Below are 23016 nucleotides of genomic sequence, written 5' to 3' on the forward strand. Positions count from 1 at the left end.
GGCTCCGGTTGCAATGGAGCAATGCCCCAGATGGGCAGAGCATCACCCCCTAGTGGGCTTGCCAGTGTATCCTGGTCGGGTGCATGCAGGAGTCTGTCTCTCTGCCTCCCTGCTTCTCACTTCAGAAAAATACAAAAAAAAAGACACATGCACCCCCATGTTCATTGCAGCATTATTCACAGTGGCCAAGACATGGAAACAACCTAAGTGTCCCTTGATAGAGAATTGGATCAAGAAAAAGTGGTACATATATACAATAAAATACTACTCAGCCATAAAAAATGATGACATAGTGAAATTTATGACAACATGGATGGACCTTGAGAACGTTATACTAAGTGAAATAAGAAAATCAGAAAAAGCTATGAACTGTATGAGCACTGTATGATTTCATACACAGGTGGGATATAAAACTGAGAGTCACAGACATAGATAAAAGTGAAGTGGTTTTCAGAGGGAGGGAGATATGGGGTAGGGGATGAGGGAAGGTTTTAAAGAACAACATATATTAGGTGATGGAAAATTATTTCACTTTGGGTAAAGAGTATACAACATAACAGTTCAAATGCTATAGAAATGTCTAACTGAAAGCTATGTACTCTTATTTATCAATGTCACCCTGTTAAAGTTAATATTCTAAATTAAACTTTAAAAATAAAAATCTATAATAAGTGACAATGAAGGTCAACTACATAATAATAAAGGGAACAATCAAACAAATAGATATAGACATTTTAAATATTTATGCACTCAATATAGGAGCACTTAAGTATTTAGTGCAAATTTTGATGGACATAAAGGGAGAGAACGATAGCAACATACTCATAGTAGGGAACGTAACACCCAAAGATATCAATGAATAGATCCTCCAGACAAAAAATCAACAAAGAAACAGTAGTCTTAAATGATAGGTTAGATCAACTGGATTTAATTTGTATCTTCAGAACATTTCACCCCAAAGCAGCAAAATATACATTCTTTTCAAGAACACATAGTATGTTTTCTAGGATAGACATGTTAGGGCACAAAAAATTTTTAAGTCTGAAATTATTTCAAGCATCTTCTCTGACCATGATGTCATGAAATTAGAAATCAAGTAAAATAGAAAAACTAAGGAATGACATCAGAGTAATGGTGGCATGAGATATACTCCTGAGAGCTCCTTGAAATTTCAACAAATTGAACTACAATGCAAAAAAAGAACCTCAGCTTGGCTCACAGGCATGCCTGAAATATCCACACACCAAATGGGATAAATGGGGGAAGAGTTGAAAGGGGGACAGAAGTAAAACACACTTGCACTTGCAGTTGCTCCTGGAACGACTGATGTTTTTTTTCTCCCTTGGCTGGAACTACAGGAAGATAGGAAGCTCGGGTAGTCTGGGTTCTGTCTGCTGGGATACAAAGAGAGAAGCCCAGGGTGACTGGGTCTTCTTCTGCCAGGAGGAGCAGAGAGATTGAGAGGCATAAGGGGAGATAGTAAACCAAAGAAGTGACAGAACGAAGGGTAATGATCAGTGTTCCCCTGGTCTTCTGACAGCCCAACTTGGAGCAAAGATAGAGAAAACAAAAGTTCAGCCGCCCAGGTTCCCAGATTCTGCTTCCTTCACCACATAGGTATGGAAAGTGGAGGACAGTGGTAGTCAACCTGGTCCCTACCGCCCACTAGTGGGCATTCCAGCTTTCATGGTGGGTGGTAGCGAAGCAACCAAAGTATAAATAAAAAGATAGATTTAACTCTGGTAAGTTGTTTTATAAAGATTTATTCTGCCAAACTTAGAGAAAATCCGACATAAAGTACTTGGTAAGTAATTATTATTATATGCTTTAACTTGCTGTAACTCTGCTTTCTAAATTTTATAAACTAAAGTTACTTCTCTACTTTATAAATCACCGTTACTGTGGAATCGGTGGGCGGTTAGAAAATTTTACTACTAACAGAGATACAAAAGTGGGCGGTATCTCAACAATGTAGGTATAAGAAGGTTGACTACCCCTGGTGGAGGAGATAGACATCACAGCTAACTCCAGAGCCACTAAAGTCCTTAAAAAACAGAAGTGATCCACATCTGATCCTCTGTTCAGTTGAGAAGAGGGGAGGAGTACCATGAGTCCTGAAATCTCCATTGCTAAAGCCATAAAGCTATAAAGCCATAATACTCTCAAAACACCTTCCACCCACCAATGCAACTGCAGTCTCAACTACATCATTGCAACAGTAACATCTCAGCAGCGATCAGCCCAGGAACTTCACAGAGCTAAAGCTTATAATACTGTGACACCTAGAGGAAGAAAACAGTAACCTCTCAAACCCTTATTTTTTCATTTTTTTTCTTTTTTTCGCTTTTTCTCTGTAGAATTTCATTTTATTTAACTTTTATATTTGATTCTTATTTTTTTAAGGATGTTTTGTTTGTTTTGATTTTTTGGTATTCATTGTTTTTTGTGGTTTTTACTTTTTACTTGTCCATTATTATTAAAAATTTTTGTATTTTTCATTGTATTATTTCAATTTTATTTTCAGTCTTTAGGTTATTTTTATTAAAGTTCCTAACAATACCACTCTCAAAGATCATTAAGAAAGAAGAAATCAAAAACCATAGCTACACAAGACAGGCAAGAAGTTCAGAAAGAAAATAAAAAATCTCCAGAAAGCAATTTCCATCACAGGAAAACCTGGGAGTTAAATTATAGAGAATTCAAAATCAAAGTCCTGAAAATATTCAATGAGATGTGAGGAAACACTGAGAGAAAAATTAATGAGCTAAATAAACAAATTAGTGAACAAGGAGATTGAAACTTTAAAAAAGAACCAGAGATGAAGAATCCAATATATGAACTGAAGAAAGAGGTAACAAGTTTACCTAAAGGAACAGGCCAGATAGAGGAAAGAATCAGTGACATCAAAGACAGGCAAACAGAGATGCTACAGAAAAGAGAGAGAGAGAGAGAGAGAGAGAGAGAGAGAGAGACACTAATGAATTTTTAAAAAGGGCTCTACAAGAATTATCTGACTTCATCAGAAAGAGCAATAAAAGAATAGAATAATGGGTAAAACAGAAGAAAAAGAAAGAGAGAAGAGAACGGAGAGCTTGTACAAATAAATAATTTATGAGAACTTCCAAAGCCAATGGAAAGAGTTAGAGCCTCAAATTTAAGAAGCAAACAGAATGCTGAGTTACCTCAACCTAAATAGATCTTCTCCAAGGCACATCATAATAAAATTGTCAAAAATCAAAAGCAAAAAAAAAAAAAAAAATCCTAAAGGCAGCTAGTGAAAAGAAGAACATAACCTATAAAGAAAAGTCTATTAAATTATCATCACATTTCTCAGCAGAAACTCTACAAAACAAGAGAGCTGACTCAAGTATTCAATGTACTAAGAGAGGAATTACCAGCCAAGATTACTATAACCATCAAAGATATTCTTCAAATATGAAGAAGAAATAAAAACTTTTTCAGACATAAAGAAGCTGAGGAGATTTATCACCAGAAAATGCCCACTCCAGGAAATACTCAAGGGATTTAGTTGACCAGATACAAAAATCAAAACAAATCAAAATTACAAGTAAAAGCTCCAACAATGTAACAATAAAAACAAGGGAAATCTGGCCCTGGCCGGTGGGCTCAGCAGTAGAGCATAGGCCTGGCGTGCGGGGGACCCGGGTTCGATTCCCGGCCAGGGCACATAGGAGAAGCGCCCATTTGCTTCTCCCCCCTCCCCCCTCCTTCCTCTCTGTCTCTCTCTTCCCCTCCCGCAGCCGAGGCTCCATTGGAGCAGAGATGGCCCGGGTGCTGGGGATGGCTCCTTGGCCTCTGCCCCAGGAGCTAGAGTGGCTCTGGTCACGGCAGAGCGACGCCCCGGAGGGGCAGAGCATCGCCCCCTGGTGGGCAGAGTGTCGCCCCTGGTGGGCGTGCCAGGTGCATCCCAGTCGGGCGCATGCGGGAGTCTGACTGTCTCTCCCCGTTTCCAGCTTCAGAAAAATACAAAAAAAAAAACAAAAAAAAAACAAACAAACAAACAAACAAAAAAAACCAAGGGAAATCTGTGACAATAATAACATAAAAGGGGAGAGGATAAAGATCTGCAGTAGAAAAGGAGGATGGAATGCAGAAGCACACAAAAGATAAAGAACTCTTGTACATATGGAAAGCTTTCCCTTAATAACTTAATGGTAACCACCCATGAAAAAGCCACTACTGAAACACACAACTTTAAAAATGAAGAAACAGGGAAAAGTAAGGAGAATCACCAAACAAAAACAACTCACAGAAACACAAAAGAGAAGAACCAAAGAAGACACAGAGCTACCAGAACATAAAAATAGAATGGCCATAGGAAATCCTCAAGTATAAATAATTACCCTAAATATAAATGGACTGAACTCACCAATAAAGAGAACTTCCAAAGCCATATTGGGTCAAAAAGCAAAACTCAAATGTATGCTGCCTTCAAGAGACATATCTGAGCTGCAAGAACAAAAGTAGACTCAGAATGAAAGGTTGGAAAATGATTCTCCAAGCCAATAATATAAAAAAAGCAGATGTAGCCATACTCATATCTGACAATGCTGACTACAAGACAACAAAGGTAACCAGAGACAAAGATAGACATTTCATAAGGATAAAGGGGACATTATATCAAGAAGACATAACACTTCTTAATATATATGCAATGAACCGGGAGCACCAAAATATATAAGACATCTACAGACTGACCTAAAAATAGAAAGAAACAAAAACACAGTCATAATTGGAGATTTCAATACACCATTGACAGCTTTAGATAGATCATCCAAAAATAAAATCAATAAACAAATAATGGCAGTAAACAACATACTAAGACAAATAAACATAAAAGACATGTACAGGACATTTCATCCCAGACCATCAGATTATACATTCTTTTCCAGTGTGCATGGAACATCCTCAAGGGTAAATGTTATGTTGGGCCACAAAACTAACAACAAATTCAGGAAGAATGTAATTATACCAAGTATATTTTATGAACATAAGGATTTTAAATAATAATTTAACTGCAAAAAGGAAGTAAAGCAACCCACAAAAATGTGGAAATTAAACAACAAACCTCTAAATAATGACTGGTTAATAAGAAATAAAAGCAGAGATCAAAAGATATATACTCGACAGACAAATGAAAATAACAACACTACACATAAAAATTTCTGCAATACAGCAAAAGCAGTATAAGAGGGAAGTTTATATCATTACAGGCTTATATCAAGAACCAAGTGAGATCACAAGTAAATTACCTAACATCACATATAAAGAACTAGAAAAATAAGAACAAAGGCAACCCAAAGTCAGCAGAAGATAGGAAATAGTAAAAATTAGAGCAGAATTAAAAGAGAAAAACAACAACAAAACTACAGAAACATTTAATACACAAAGAGCAGGTTCTTTGAAAATATCAATAAAATTGACAAACACATGGCAAGACACACTAAGGAAATAAGAGAAAAGACTCATATAAACAAAATACAAAATGAAAAAGGAAAAATTACCATGGACATCATAGATATACAAACAGTCACAGTAGAATACTATGAAAAATTATATGCAACCAAATTCAAAAACCTAAAAGAAATGGATAAATTTCACGAATTATACTATCTTCCTAGACAGAGTTGTGAAGAAGTGGAAAACCAAATTCATCCATAAGCATGGAGGAAATAAAAACCAACTATCAAAAACCACCCCTAAAATAAAAGTCCAGGACCTGATGGCTACACTAGTAAATTCTATCAAACATTCAAAAAAGAGTTGATACCTATCCTTCTCAAAGTCTTCCAAAAAATAGAAGAAGCAATACTCCCTAACACATTTTATGAAGTCAATATAACCCTGATAAGAAAACCTGGCAACAACAATACAAAAAAAGAAACCTACAGACCAATATCTCTAATGAATACAGATGCAAAAATCCTAAACAAAATACTAGCAAATCAAATACAGCAACACATTAAATAAATAGGACATCATGATCAAATGGGATTCATTCCAGGAGCAGAAGGAGGGTTCAACATATGTAAGTCAATCAATATAATACACCACATCAACAAAAAAAAGAACAAAAATCATATGACCTTATCAACAGTGGTAGAAAAGACATTTGATAAGAGACAACATCCCTTTATTTTGAAAACACTACATGAAATGGGTATAGAAGGAAAATATCTCAACATAATAAAGGCCATATATGACAAACCACCAGCTAATATCATACTAAATGGTGAAAAAATTAAGGCTTTTCCCCTAAAATCAGGAACAAGACAAGCCTTCCACTCTCTCCACACTTTCTTAACATATTTCTTTATGTTTTAGCCAGAGCAGTCAGGTAAGAGAAAGAAGGCATCTATATTTGGATAGAAGAAGTAAAGGTACCACATTTTGCAGATGACACAATCTTGTATCTAGAAAACCCCAAAGATTCCATCAAAAATTTTTTAGAAACACTAAACCTATGAAGTTGCAGAATACAAAATCAGTATAGAAAGGTCTATTGCTTTCCTTTACACCAATGATGAAACTTCAGAAAATGCATTAAAAAAAAAAAAAAACAGTTCCTTGGCCCTGGCCGGTTGGCTCAGTGGTAGAGTGTCGGCCTGGCGTGCAGAAGTCCCGGGTTCGATTCCCAGCCAGGGCACACAGGAGAAGCGCTCATCTGCTTCCCCACCCCTCCCCCTCTCCTTCCTCTCTGTCTCTCTTTTCCCCTCCCGCAGCCGAGGCTCCATTGGAGCGGGGATGGCCTGGGCGCTGGGGATGGTTCCTTGGCCTCTCCCCCGGCGCCAGAGTGGCTCTGGTCGCGGCAGAGCGACACCCCGGAGGGGCAGAGCATCGCCCCCTGGTGGGCAGAGCATCGCCCCTCGTGGGCGTGCCGGGTGGATCCCGGTAGGGCGCATGCGGGAGTCTGTCTGACTGTCTCTCCCCGTTTCCAGCTTCAGAAAAATACAAAAAAAACCCAAAACCCTGAATAGTCAAAGTAATTCTAAGGAGAATGAGTGAGGCTTGTGGTATCACATTACTGGACTTCAAATTGTACTATAGAGCCACAGTAATCAAAACAGCATGGTATTGGCAGAAAAACAGACATACACACAAATGAAACAGAATTGAGCCTCCAGAAATAAAACCACATATATATGAACAAATAATCTTCAACAAAGGAGCTAAGAACACATAACAGAGAAAAGAAAGCCTCTTCAGTATATGGTGCTGGAAAAATTGGAAAGCCACATATGAAAGAACAAACCTTGACTACAGTTTGTCCCCCTGCACGAATTAATTTAAAATGGTCAAAGACCTAAATATAAGATCTGAAACAATAAATTACAAAGAAAACCCGACAAAATCAAAAACAAACAAACAGGTGTATTAAACTCATGGACCTTGACCATAGAAAACAATTTACGAACTCGACCCCAGAGGCAAGGGAAGTAAAGGAAAAAATAAATGAATGGGTTGTATCAAACTAAAAAGCTTCTGCACAACAAGCCAAGCCAGTAACAACACAATAACAAAATAGGAAGCCAAATAAATGGGAGATGATATTTCCAAACAACAGCTCCAATAAGGGGGTTATATATCCATAATATATAAAGAACTCACAAAGCTCAGCAACAAACAAGCAAACAATCCAATTAAAAAATGGGGAGAGGACCTGAACAGACACTTCTCCCTAGAGAACATACAAATGGACAACAGATATATGAAAAGATGCTCATCCTCACTAGCTTTGAGAGAACTGTAAATCAAAACTACAATGAGATACCACCTCACACCAGTTAAGTTGGCTATTATCAATAAGACAGGTAATAGCAAGTGTTGGAGAGGCTGTGGAGAAAAAGGAACCCTCACTCACTGCTGGTGGTAGTGTAAATTAGTACAACCATTATGGAAGAAAGTATGGTGGTTCCTCAAAAAATTAGGAATAGAATTACCATATGATCCAGCAATGTCTCTACTCGGTATCCACCCCCAAAACTCTAAAACACTGGTACATAAAGACACATGCACCCTCATGTTCATTGCAGCATTATTCACAGTGGCCAAGACATGGGAACAACTGAAGTGTTCCTTGATAGAGGATTGGATAAAAAAGATTTGGTACATATATACAATGGAATACTACTCAGCCATAAAAAATGATGACATATTGCCATTTATGATCATGTGGATGGACCGTAAGAAGATTATACTGAGTGAAATAAGTAAAACAGAAAAAGCTAAGAACTATGATTCCACACATAGGTGGGATATAAAACTAAGACTCATGGACATAGATAAAAGCAAAGTAGTTATTAAGGAGAGGGGAATGTGAGGAAAGGTAGGGGAAAGGAGTAAACAGAGACAAATATATGGTGACAAAAATGATTTGACTATGAGAGACAGGTATACAATATAATCAACAGTTCAAATGATATAGAAATGTTTACCTGAAACCTATGTACTCTTATTGATCAATGTCACCCTGTTAAATTAGTTTTCTAAATTAAAAATTAAAAAAAACTAAAAAACAAAAAACTTAAAAACAGTCAAACACTTGGAAACTAAATACCATGTTATTAAATTATGAATGGGTTAACACAGTGAGATCAAGGAAGAAATAAAAAAGTTTCTTTGAAACAAATGAAAATAAACATATAAAACCCTAAATCTATGGAAATTCATAGCATTACAAGCATTCCTCAAGAAGCAAGAAAAATCTCAAATAAACAATATAACCGTGGTCCAGACCCAGTGGCTCAGTGTTAGAGCATCAGCTATGTGTGTGGTTGTCCCTGGTTGTATTCCTGGTCAGGGCACACAGGAGAAGCGACCATCTGCTTCTCCATGCCACCCCCTCTGCTTTACCTCTCTCTCTCTCTCTTTCTCCCTCGCAGCCATGGCTTGATTGGTTAGACCGTATCTGTCCCAGGCACTGAAGATGGCTCAGATGGCACTGGAGCCTCTACTTCAGGCACTGAAAATAGCTCAGTTGCAAGCATGGCCCAGGTGGCAAAACATCAAACTCAGATGTAGTCTGCAGGATGCATCTTGGTCGGGACACATGAGGGAGTCTGTATCTCTGTCCCCTTTGTCTCACTTGGAAAAAGAGAATAAAATCTAAACATATACCCTAAAGAATTAGAAAAAGAATAACAATCAAAGCCTAGAGGAAGTAAAATGAAAGAAATAATAAAGGTGCAAGCAGAAATAAATGGCACAGAGGCTAAAAATCCGATACAAAACATCAATGAAACCAAGAGCTGGTTCTTAAAAAGGTAAACAACATGTACCTTTAACCAGACTCACTAAAATAAGAAAAGAGAGAAAGAAAAGAAAAGTAAAGGAGGGAGGAAAGAAGGGAGGGAGGGAGGGAGGGAGGGAGGGAGGGAGGGAGGGAGGGAGGGAGGGAGGGAGGAAGGAAGGAAGGAAGGAAGGAAGGAAGGAAGGAAGGAAGGAAGGAAGGAAGGAAAGAAGGAAGGAAGGAAGGAAAGAAGGGGAGGGAGAGGGGGGAAGAAAGAAAGAGAAAAGGAAAGGAAGGAAGGACGGAAGGGGAAGGAAAGGAAGGGGAAGGAAAGGAAAGGAAAAAAAGAAAGGAAAAAAAGAAAGGAGGAAAGGAAAGGAAGAAAGAAAGAAGTGGAGAGAGAAAAAAGAAGAACCAAAAAAATAAAATAAGAAATGAAAGAGAAGTAATAACTAACATCACAGAAAAAGCAATGATTGTAAGAAAATATTATAAAAACTATATACCAAAAAATTGGACAACCTAAGTGATATGGATAAATTTCTAGAAATATACAATTTTCCAAACTTGAGTGTGGAACAATCAGAAAACCTGAGCAAACCAATCACAACAAATGAAATTGAAAAAAATTATGAAAAAACTCCCAGCATACGAAAGTCCTGGACTGGATGGCTTCACAGGCGAATTTTACCAAACATTCAAAGAACTAATACCTATCCGTCTCAAGCTACTTTAAAAATTCAGGAGGAGGAAAGACTTTCAAGCTTATTTTAGGAGTCATGCATTATTCTAATTCCAAAAACAGGTAAAAACACTACAAAGAATGAAAACTATAGGGCAATATCATTGATTAACATACATGCTAAAATCTCAGCAAAATATTAGCAAACCAGATCCAGCAATGCATTAAAAAGATCATACACCATGATCAAGTGGGATTTATTCTGAGGAGGTAAGACTGTTATAATATTTGCAATAAAAAAACATGATTCATCACTAAAATTAAGATAAAAATGACATGATCATATCAATAGATGCAGAAAAAACATTTGATAAATCCCAGTACCCACTTTTTTTTTTTCAAAATTTTATTTATTCATTTTAGAGAGGAGAGAGAGAGGGAGAGAGAGAGACACACACACACACACACAGGGGGGGAGGAGCTGGAAGCATCAACTCCCATATGTGCCTTGACCAGGTAAGCCCAGGGTTTTGAACCGGCGACCTCAGCATTTCCAGGTCGATGCTTTATCCACTGCGCCACCACAGGTCAGGCCCAGTACCCACTTTTGATAAAAACTCTCAAGAAAGTGGAAATAGAGGGAACATAATTCAACATTAGAAAGTCCATATATGACAAACCTACAGCTAACATCATATTTAATGGGCAAAAACTAAAATCAATCCTCCTAAGATCAGGATCAAGACAGAGGAGTCCCCTTTTACAGTATTATTCCACACAGAACAGAAAATACTAGCCACTGCAATCAAACAAGGAGAAAAAATAAAAGGCATCCAAATTGGAAAGGAAGAAATACATGATGCTATACATAAAAAAAAAAACCCTTAAGTCTCTGCCAATAAAAGAGTAGACCTGATAAATATATTTGGCAAAGTGGCAGGATATAAAATTAATATTCAGAAATCAGTGGCATTTTTATATTCCAATAATGAATTGTCAAAAAAGATATTAAGGCCCTGACAAGTTAGCTCAGTGGTAGAGCATGGCCTGGCGTGCAGAAGTCCCGGGTTCGATTCCCGGCCAGGGCACACAGGAGAAGCGCCCATCTGCTTCTCCACCCCTCCCCCTCTCCTTCCTCTCTGTCTCTCTCTTCCCCTCCGGCAGCCGGCAGCTGAGGCTCCATTGGAGCAAAGATGGCCCGGGCGCTGGGGATGGCTCCTTGGCCTCTACCCCAGGTGCTAGAGTGGCTCTGGTCGCAACAGAGCGATGCCCCAGAGGGGCAGAGCGTGCCCCCGGTGGGCGTGCCGGTGGATCCCGGTCAGGCGCATGCGGGAGTCTGTCTGACTGTCCCTCCCCGTTTCCAGCTTCAGAAAAATACAAAAAAAAAAAAAAAAAGATATTAAGGGAACAATCCCATTGACTATTGCAACAAATAAATAAAAAATATATAAAGTACATAGGAATAAATTTAAAGAAGGAGATAAAAGACTTGTATTTGAAAAACTGTAAGACATAGAAAAAGAAATTGAAGATACAAACAAGTGAAAGCATATACTATTTTCATGAATAGGAAGAATTAACATCATTAAAATGTCCATACTACCAAAAGCAATCAATAGATTCAATGTAATCCCTATTTAAATACCAATGGAATACTTCACAGATATAGAACAAATACAGTATTCCAAAAATTTATATGAAACCAAATAAAATGGCTTCAGCAATCTTAAAAAGAAAGAAAGAAATGGGAGGTATCACACTTCCTAATATCAAGCTATATTACAAGACTATTTTAATAAAAACAGCCTGGTACTGGCATAAGAACAGGCATACAAATCAATGGAACCGAATAGAGAAACCAGAAATAAACCCACACTATTATATTTGAAAAAGGAGACAAGAGTACATAACAAAGTAAAGACAGTCTCTCTAATAAATGGTGTTGGGAATATTGACAGGAACATGTAAAAAAATGAAACTACACCATCAATTTATACTATTCCCAAAAATAAACTCAAAATGGATAAAAAACTTAAAAATAAGTCATAAACCCATAAAAATCCTAGAAAAAAACATAGGTAGTAGGTTCTCAGACATCTCTCGTAGCAATATTTTTGCCAGTATATCTCCTGGGGCAAGTGAAACAAATGAATGGTACTATATCAAACTAAAAACTACTTGCACAGCCAAAGACACCATTAACAAAATCAAAAGATAACCCACACAATGGGAGAACATATTAGCCAATATGTCTGATAAGGGGTTAATAATCAAAAGTTCTAAAGAACTTATCAAATTCAACACCAGGAAGACAAACAATCTAGTTAAAAAATGGACAAAGGACCTGAATAGATACTAAACCAAAGTGGACATACAGAAGGCCAACAGGCATATAAAAAAATGCTCAGCGTCACTAATCAAAAGAGAAATGAAAATTAAAACCACAATGATACTACCTCACTCCCGCCAAAATGACTTTTATTAATAAACCAATAAAAAAGTGCTGGGGAGGGTGTGGAGAAAAGGGAACATTTGTGAACTGCTGGTGGGAATGCAGACTTGTGCAGCCATTGTAGAAAATAGGATGGTATTTCCCCCAAAATATAAAAATGGAACTACCTTATAAGCCAGCAATCCCACTTCTAGGGATATAGCCTAAGAATCCAAAATCCTAATCCAAAAATGAAATGCACCCGATGCTCATTGCAGTGTTGTTTGCAATACCTAAGATGTGGAATCTGCCCAAGTGTCCATCAGTGGACAGGCAGATAATAAGCTTTGTACACTTACAAAATACAATACTATTTGGCCTTCTAAAAAAAGGAAATCTTACCTTTTGCAACAGCATGGATAAACCTGGAGATAATTATACTAAGTGAAGTAAGCTAAGTGAAGGATAAATACCACAGGATCTCACTTACATATGAAATCTAATGAACACAATAAACTGAGGAACAAAATAGAAACAGAGGCAAGGTCACAGAAAACAGATGGACAGCTGTAAGAGGGAAGGCTGTAGAGAGAATGGGATCATAGAAAGTGAAGGGATTAGCCAAAAAGCAAAAATACATTACACATATATTCAGATAATAGGGTAGCAATAACCAGAGAGAAAGGGAGGACGAAGTAGAGGGTCACATGGGCAGAAAAGGGGGGGGGGAGAAGACTTCGCATGGGCCATGGGGACACAAGTGGGTGTGCAGATAGTGTTATATTGAGTGGGGCATTTAAACCATGTCAACATCACAAATTAAAAATAAAAATTAGAAAATTACCGCAATAATTAAATGAAACGTGAGAGCTCACTGACTGCAACTGGCACATGGGTGGCCTGCAGGTGTTTGTCAGAATAAACTGCATGATACATGAAAGAAAATTAATCCATGCTCTGGTGAGGTGGACTTCCACTGTGTCATTCCTGACACCAATAACTTCAGATCATGTTGCCTGGAGAATGAACAGGTGTTACTACTTCTTTCAACTCACGGAATCTCCCTGCCTACACCTCTCCATGCTTGTCATGAAGATAAGAGAACCTGGGCATAGGAGAGTCACCAGAACTCTTTCTTTGAGTGCGGGAGTATATTATGCTGAAGTGTGGGGTGAGTGACCCAGAGAGAAGATTTTGAGGGGAACTTCCATAGCAGGACTGGGAAAAAGCAAGGAAGGAGAGGAAGAGAGGAACATAGACCCATGCGTTGGGATACCATATCTCTGAGGGACTTTACTGGGGTTAATACTCCCAGTTACCACCAACCACTACACTTCTGTATGGCAATATAGAGTCAAAATTGGGACATACATGGTGAGATATCCAAGCCTGACTGCCCCATGCCATCTATCTCACCTAGAAACAGAGCTGTACAGACTTCCATCACTGTTTCCCTGTGTTTGGGGTGAGCAGGAATGACCAGGAGGTCCCTGGGAAGGGTCAGTAGAAACTCAGTGTGTTGGGGTATGGCCAACAAATTGGGCTTCTGGAGGCAGCAGACCTCAGTTTGGTGGGGTACTGGGGGCAGCCACCTGTGGTTTCAGGAAGCTACTGAGAGAGGCATGGTCTGTCATGCCCCATGCCCTGGAGATTAACAGTAGACTCAATCTTTTCATGCCCCTTTTCCATAGAAAATCAAGGTACAGTCCAGGGGGAAGAACAATGAAGGGACTGATGTATCTGGGTTCAGCTAGGTTTCATTACTGGAGATAAAATACTTCCCAAAAGCGAGGCGGGAGCCCCACTGACCCATTCCCCACAGGAATACTTTCTACAGTATAGGGTAAAGGAGCCAAAACCTTCAGGTCCAAGTTTTACTTCACCTGGGTCCTCTGGGAAGTGTGAGGTAACCCACAGTTGCATGTCTACATGTGCAATGGTAGCGCATTTAGGCTGAGGGTTTGGGGTTCTGCTTTGTAGTTGTGGTATGACTTCCCTGAAATAAAAGTTTTAGGTATAAACTTGGCTCCTGCTTAACCCTTGAGTCATCCCTGTCAAAATACACATTTGAAGAATGTCAAGTCCATCTGATTTCATTGACAATTGCCACATTGCTCGTGCACAGAACCAGGGAGAGCAATGTAGATACTGTAAGAAATCCAACTTTTCCTTGGGCTTCTGCATCTCACATGGACCCCACTCCCCACACCTCTTTTTCTGTATTTTCACTCCCTTGTTTAGCCTTCCTTGATAAGAATTCCTCCTTCGTCTTTCGTCAGTGTCCCTGTCCCTCTGGCCTCTCACACATGCATAGACCCTCCCTTTGAGTATTTGTTACCTCTCCCCAAATCCCTGCTAACTTTATCTTTCTCCTGCTTCTTCTGGGCCTCTTCTAAGCTTCTTTGTGCCCTTCTCTACTCACCTTATTCTGTCTGCCTGTCTCGAAGCCCCAACATCTCCCTCTCCCTCTGTTGTTCTTCACCTCCACCCAGTTGGGTGCCCCCCCTCCTAAGACATCCCTCCTCCCAGGAGCTTCTCTGTTTCTGGCCCATCCCCACCTCTTCCTAAGCAGTCACCTCCCTTTCACCTCTCAGCACAGTCCATGTCTAGTTCCTTCTCCTCCCCACTCCCCAGACCAGGACACCTAAGTCCTATTCCATTCTCAGCTGATGATCATGACACTAGCCGAACTTAATCACAGCCTGAATTTACAGCTGTCCTTCCTTTCATGCCCCATCCGCCAAACATACCCATTCTGTTCAACATGATAAAGTCCTTACACACAGCACGTCATGTCCACATACATTTGTATTTTTCAGAAGAAATCAACAGTTATGCCGGCAAAGATGCTGAATTAGTGGGACCCTGAAGTTCGCAATACACTGAAGAACAACATTATTTTGCATGTCTACAAAGTATACACTTGCTTTCACAAGTGTGGCAAAATTGTACCCTAACAGTTAGGACTTTTTCACCAAATCATAAACGTAGATATGGAAATCGTCATCAAACTTGATGAAATACACAGAAGGTTTGGCTTCCACTTGGTGAATGACCATGCCAATCCGTTTGGAACCATCTTCTTTGGTATATTCCACATGTTTACCTATCAGGCCATCTACAACTCCTCCTGGTTCTCTCTCTGCTGGAGGAGACTCAGTGGACTCTGGCATGATACGGAGGTCTCCTTCTTTATAATCATCTAGAAGCTGGTACATGTACAAGACAGGATCTTTCTCATAGGTAATGTAAAACCAGGCTTTCATGATTGGTGCCTGGGCTAAGACCATCCCTCTCCATTCATCCTTAGAACCATGCTCACCCTCAAACATATGTTCCACAGCTTTACCAACTATTGTATTTGCAAGGTTTGCATCACTGACTTGAGACGATGCCACCCTGTCAGAAAGAATTTTAAGAGACAAAACTCTTTCATCCCTGTGTAGTTCCAGTCCATAGACACAGTCAATTCCATCATATTTCACCAGGTAAAGAGAGGGGTTTATAGGCACCTGATCCAAAACGGTTCCTTTCCACTGGGTGATGGGCTCATCGCCTTCCTTCCATCCGTGTGAAATTCTGCAGCCCACGATGTTCCTGCGGGGCTGGGATGAAGGTCGGCTCCTCTGTTTCTTTTGCAAGGCTTTTTTCTTCATCATGCTTACAGACCCAGTGGCGCGTCCCACTGGTGCCCTGGTTCGTTGCCCTCCGACTTCCTGTGCACTGGGGGTCTTCATGCCTGTCACCGGAGGGAAGAGAGAAGATAAGAGGAAGGAAAGTAAGAACACACTCAATATGCCGTAAGGTGAAGTTCTAGCGACAGCGACGTCTCTATATACCGTGCGCTGGCAACTAAATTTCCCCTATGAGCCTGGACTCACTGCTGGAAATCCTGGCTGCATGCCTGTAAGCGCTCTCCCTCCTAGGTTCCTTTAGTTTGCAGGGAAAGTCAGCAGGGGCAGTGGTGCTGGCCGGGGTTAGGAACTCCACAGGAGAGAGCAGGTTACCTCCGTGTGCACGGACCCTGCCTCCAGTTCCCGCCACTAGTGCTCACTCTAAATCCCCAGCAAAGCGTTTATCTCTTGCCCACTTTGACCCGCAAGCCCTCACTGTCCTCCAACCCTGAACCACCCAGCCTGCTGCACCCACTCTCCCTGCCAACCCTCAACTGCTGTCCTGGCACCCAGTGCCCCCGCTTCAATTTCGTGCCTGTCTCCTAAAGCCACCCCCCTTTTCCCTACGGCTCATACTCTCTCACCCCAGCCTTGCTCGGAGTCAGCCTCCACCCTCTATCTCCTGCAGGAATCACACCGTGTCCCTTCTCCATCCCGGTACCCACCAATGGCCTTGGACTTTCTGGCGTCCACCGCCAGAGATCGCGGTCTTCACGTGCGCAAATTGGACACCTGGTTTCTGCCTTTGCTGTGCGCCTGATTAGCGGGCGCAGAGCCAGGAGCTTCCAAAACCTGGTTGGAGTGGATCCGTAGAAGTGGAGCGAGTCTAGGAGGACAGCAGGGCAAACGAAGGGATGGTGGCTGTGTCACCAGCACTGTACTCGCCGGCTTGCTGCCTCCCAGTCTGCAGCGGAGGACCCAGTGCCACATCGGTATCCCTACCGGCCGCTAATACAACAGCTGTCTCCTCCCTCTTTCCGTAGCGCAGCTTCCTGCCAGGAGAGAGGCCTCCCCTTCCTCCCAAACACTGGTTTTCCCCGCCCCTAACTCTCAAACCTTTGCATTGCCTTTGGCAATTGAGATAATCCTAGTCTCCGGTTCCCGCGGGTTCGCAAAATCAAAACCTACTGGGTCCACAACTGGGCCTCCATCTTCTCTCCTTTTCAGAGCTCTTTGGCTCCTGTGCTTACCTCTATCTCCAGCCTCTAAGTAGTTTATCTGTTTTTCATCTTCCAGGAATTTGTCTTTTCTTTTTTACTCTCCTTATGCAGTTATTCTTCACACATTAATCTGCCTTTCATGTCATTTGTAAGGATTTGTGATAGAAAAAGGGAAATGTGCTAATTCTCAGTATGCCATCTTTACCCAATCTCTATGTAATGTTTCCTGAGTAGTATTCTTGGATTTTACTTCTTAAAGATTACCCTTTCCACCTGACCTGTGGTGGTACAGTGGATAAAGCGTGGACCTGGAATGCTGAGGTTGCCGGTTCAAAACCCTGGGCTTGCCGGGTCAAGGCACATATTGGAGTTGAAGCTTCCTGCTCCTCCCCTCTTCTCTCTCTCTCTCTCTCTCCTCTAAAATGAATAAATAAATGAAAATAATTTTTAAAAAAGATTACCCTTTCCTTTATTTTTCATTTTTTAACTATTGAAAATGAATTGCTTGCACAATATTAATTAACACTGTGTAAATTTCAGAAAATTGATTTGAAAAGAATAAGCACCTAAAATTCCAGTTCCCATTTCTCAGAGCTCACAGCAAAATATGAGTACTTATTTATTTTGCCATTTTTTTCTAGGTTCTTACAAAACTGTAATCATTTTGCATATGCAATTTCAGGCTTTGTTCTTTTTCAATAGAATAAGTATTTTCTCAGGATATTAGATTTTTTTTACAAAATCATTATTTCCCTTACTCAGTTGACAATTATTTCTTGAGCACATATTACATATATGACCATTTATCTATAAAACTAATTTTATAGTGACAATTTAACTTTTCCCTCATTACTGAATGTTACTCAAAAAAGTTTATAAATATGATATATTGTTTGCTCGCTTATAGTTTGCATTGGGTGTGGGAGACAGGCTGTAAACTGGCAAGGTCCTCATAAGCCTTTCCCACCCTTTCAATACTAAGATCTCTTAAACATCCTTCTAATACTAAGATCTTCTCAAAACTAAGCTTTTCCCCCACACCCTTGACTGTTGCATGATGTGGGATGGTGCACTCTTATGAGGAATCCCATTTATGCCTCAGAAAAGTGGCTTTGCATCAGAGACTTCCTTATTTGTAAATTGGCTTAAAGGCTTTAATTTCTATACTATAAAATAAGGGGAACAAAAGTGAATAAAGCTGGTGAGGTAGAAACCTTTGATTCCAGGAAACTCGGATAAGTCATTGGCTTTGGGAGCCCTGAATGGAAAGGGAAGTGTTTTCCCACTGTGTGTGTTTCTCACCTGCTGGGTGCGATGAGAGCTAAGATTAAAGCTAATGGCCCACCAGTTCTTGGCTCCCTTGTTTCATTACCATCTGTCCGAATCAAATGCAAACCTGAACAGGCCAGGCAGCTGTGATGGTGGCCACGGCTACTAGCTTTACAGTTACTTTCTTAAAAAGAAAAAAAAATGAAAAAGAGGGTAACTGTTGTTCTAGTGACACATTATGTACCTGTAGGTGATCAGGGCCAGGCCACGGACTTCCCAATATATATCTCCTTCTAAAATGTTACTCTAAGCTAATCGTGGTAATACCTTCCTCCTTATAAGTGATTGGTTTAGCATTTGGCATATGATATAATCCTAGACAATTAAACATGACAATCTGTCCACTAGGGGACTTCTGGAAAAAATATTTACTCTCAAGAGAAACAAGAAATAATATTTTGCAGAGCAACCAGCCTGAGGGCAAAACCAGAATAACAAAGATAACAGAAGAGAGAATGGGAATATTCTGAGTCCTTTGGTCACTTCATTTAGCTGCTGATCATATCATCTCTCAAGTCTTATTTTGACCTCAATTTATGAGATTAAAAAATTTTGTTAGAGTTAAAGCAACTTGAATCTCAATTGTTTATTACTTGCACTCAAATTTAAAACAATTAAATATCTGTTTAGTAAATGTATGTGTTTTGTGCTTAATACATATAATTACATAAAATAGGAAGTTTTATGTAGGATAGGAATAAATAAATTTGAAGACAGACATTAAATTAAAATTTAAGAAAATAACATCTATTTTATCTGTTGAGTGACTTTTAATGGAATTTATTTACTTTATATATATTATAATGGCTACAATTTAGATATGTATCAGTATAATAATTTTTAAAATAATTCAGAACCTATTTTCCAAAGAAACAAAACATTTCAAAAAATCAATTTTTAAAAGCTTTTAATGAACTTGACTTTTAACTTTTGCCTAATATGAGAAAAATTTTAAATAGCTGCTAGATTTCACTCGTAAATTACTGACATTTTTTCTTTTCACCACTTGATGAAATAATTGATGGCTTGAATAATTAAATATATACCATTTTTATTTAATTTTCAAAGCCCAACAGCACACAAGGGCCTGGGGGACAAAATATAAAGACAATCAATGCCAGCCAATAGGCACACAGGCCACTTCTTACTATATGACTACAAGAATTAACAATGGATTGAAAGTCCTCCAATCACAGCCATCTATTTGCTATGGTCTTGTAGCACTGATCTTAAATGGACCTTGTATATCTCTCATGAACTCAGTGTTTATGGTGATTTTGTGATATCCACAAAATCCTAAAGAGTAATTGAATCTAAGGAATAATATTTTGTCAGGTATAGTTGAGCTTTGGAAGGCTACAAACCACTGTAATAGCTAAGTTCCTTTTTTTTCTTCACACAGAAGGATTAATTTTCTCACCTTTGTGGGCAATATCATCTTAATTGAGAGTACATGGTCTACAGTTTGCAGGGTAAAGCAAGAAAATTGGGAAGGCTTTGGAGAGTTTTAAATAGCAGAGTAAGCCCTGGCCGGTTGGCTCAGCGGTAGAGCGTCGGCCTAGCGTGCGGAGGACCCGGGTTCGATTCCCTGCCAGGGCACATAGGAGAAGCGCCCATTTGCTTCTCCACCCCTCCGCCGCGCCTTCCTCTCTGTCTCTCTCTTCCCCTCCCGCAGCCAAGGCTCCATTGGAGCAAAGATGGCCCGGGCGCTGGGGATGGCTCTGTGGCCTCTGCCCCAGGCGCTAGAGTGGCTCTGGTCGCAACATGGCGACACCCAGGAGGGTCGCAACATGGCGACGCCCAGGATGGGCAGAGCATCGCCCCCTGGTGGGCAGAGCGTCGCCCCCTGGTGGGCGTGCCGGGTGGATCCCGGTCGGGCGCATGCGGGAGTCTGTCTGACTGTCTCTCCCTGTTTCTAGCTTCAGAAAAATGCAAAAAAAAAAAAAAAAAAAGAAATAGCAGAGTAATACAATAACATTTATATTTTTAAAATTTACTCCGACCATTATGTGGAGAATTGAAAGACAAAGAGACCTTAATATCCAACCCAATTCAATCATAGTTAAGACCTTATTTTCTTTTCTAAATCTTTTTATTTTTGAGACAACACCCTTCTCTCTCCATGCTACCAAAGCATCAGGGAATGCGCTTAGCTGCTTTTATTTTTAGTTCTCTCTTTATCATTGTTCTCTGGGGATTTTATTCAGTCTTAAATGTATAGTCATTAAAATGTATAGTTAATGCTCAACTATACATTTAAAAGGAGGTCTGCCACCTGACCAGGTGGTGGCACAGTAGATAGAACATCGGCCTGGGACACAGAGGACCCATGTTTGAAACTTTGAGGTCACTGGCTTGAGCACAGGCTCATCCTGCTTGAGCACGGGCTTTCCAGCTTGAGCACAGTGTTAACAGCTTGAACATGGGATCATAGACATGACTCTGTGTTCAATGGCTTGAGCCCAAAGGTTGCTGACTTGAAGCCCTACTGGCTTGATCACAATGTCAGTGGCTTGAGCAAGGGTTCACTGGTTTGGCTGGAGCCCCCCGGTCAAGGCACATATGAGAAAGCAATCAATGAACAACTAAGGCACTACAACGAAGAATTGATGCTTCTCATCTCTCTCCCTTCCTGTCTGTCTGTCCCTATCTGTCTCTCTCTGTCTCTGTCTCCCTCACTAAAAATTAATTAATTAATTGAGGTCTATCACATTTTCTGAGATTTTTAAGTGATTTTAGTGAAATAATGTTCCTCTATCCACATTTTAGTCTTTTTTTTTTAAAGCAAGTAGGTTTATTAACCACTTCTATGGTCAACCAGTGGTATAGTTCTCTCCCTTCATGGTAAAGACAGGAAGATTATAGGGAGCCAGAGGAGTCTTGTTCACAATTTATGAGGGCCTTCCTTCAATATCTACCATTGTTTCTTTAATGAAGGTGCCAGAAAGTTCATGGTTTTCCTCAGAAGTCTCTTGGATTGATTTTTAAAAGTATATTAAAGCCACACTGACAATATTAATCCCTTAAACTATAACTCATTACAAATTATGCTCAGATATATTATGTAAATATTAACTGCACAAAGTTAAGAAGTGGTGAGTGAAATGGGTGAAGATAGTCAAAATGCACAAATTTATAGTTATCAAATAAGTCATGGGGATGTAATGTACAGTATGGTGATTATAGTTAATAACAGTATGATGAATATTTGAAAGTTTCCAAGAAAGTAGATCTTAAAGTTTCTAATCACAAGGAAAAAAACTGGACCTATGTATGGTGACAGATTTTAACTAGACATATTATGGTAATTATTTTATAATATATACAAATATCAAGTCATCATGTTGTAGACATGAAAATGATATAATATTACATGCCAATTATATACCTTAATAAAACTTATTTTAAAAAATATTTCATCTGACCTGTGCTGGCACAGTGGATGGAGCATTAACCTGAATGCTGAGGTCACTGGTTCAAAACCACATGCTTGCCTGGTCAAGGCACATATGAGAAGTAACTACAAGTTGATACTTTCCACAACCTTCTACTCTCACCTCTCTCTCTCCTCTCTTTAAAATCAATAAATAAAATCTTAAAAGAGAGATCTCATTTTGTTTTTCCTACCAAATACTATGTATAGTGGTTGCCAAATAGGATGTTAATTCTTCTGGCTTAATATCTCCCAATAACGTCTCCAATTGATAAGGTTGAAAGCAGTTGGATATATGAGAAACCTGAGTTATTTCTTGGATTTAATCTCTCTTAGGCAGAATATGCAATCTATTTTATTCTCAAACAGAGAGTAAGTTTTTGGGGCCAAGGGCATATATTCCTATCTAGAGTTAACTAGCTCTGCCTATGACTGGGTGAAATATGAGTGTCACAGAGAAAATAACTACTCAAAGACCAGATGGAGTGCACCAAGGGACCTAGGGGAGAGCGCCTCACAATCCCTTATTGGGTTTCATGAGAACAGCCCGATCCCTAGTCCCTATGGGTATTTACTGATGCACACAGAAGCAGAGATGAGAATAAGGAAGCCAAGAAGGGGAACTTCTTTAGAGCAGACAAAAGGGAAAAGGAAGTAGCTCACTTTTGAGATCTACCCCACCTATTGATTAATCAGAATTGCTGATTCTATCTTTATTGTGTGCTGTGTTCAGCATGTACTGTGTTTAGAACTTTCTGCCAGTGACATCACTGTGGCTTTTGCCTCAGGGCATTGAACTGCGTCCCTGTTCTATGTTCCTATTCAGGACCTCTACATCTCCCCCTTTTTTCTTTGGGCTGTCTAATAACAGTACAAATCTTCAACGGGTTTAGGAGGACATTTTTCTTTTTTTCTTTTTTTTCCTAGAGTTAGGTTCATTTTTTTAAATAATTTTATTTTTAATGGGGTGACATCAATAAATCAGGATACATATATACAAAGATAACAAGTCCAGGTTATATTGTTGTTCACTTATGTTGCATACCCATCACCCAAA

General features: G+C 39.6%; 1 protein-coding gene across 1 annotated transcript; it reads right to left on the reverse strand.

Annotated features, from left to right (window-relative positions):
- Window positions 1-14734: 14734 nt before the first annotated feature.
- LOC136317469 (spindlin-2) lies at window positions 14735-16989 on the reverse strand. Its single transcript, XM_066250204.1, has 2 exons — window positions 16703-16989; window positions 14735-16102 (listed from the first exon to the last, which is right to left on the reverse strand). The coding sequence occupies exon 2, from the start codon at window positions 16098-16100 to the stop codon at window positions 15324-15326; it is 777 nt and encodes a 258-aa protein (XP_066106301.1). The 5' UTR covers window positions 16101-16102; window positions 16703-16989; the 3' UTR covers window positions 14735-15323.
- Window positions 16990-23016: the final 6027 nt, after the last annotated feature.

Source organism: Saccopteryx bilineata, chromosome X (genome assembly GCF_036850765.1).
Source record: "Saccopteryx bilineata isolate mSacBil1 chromosome X, mSacBil1_pri_phased_curated, whole genome shotgun sequence".
Lineage (NCBI taxonomy): Eukaryota > Metazoa > Chordata > Mammalia > Chiroptera > Emballonuridae > Saccopteryx > Saccopteryx bilineata.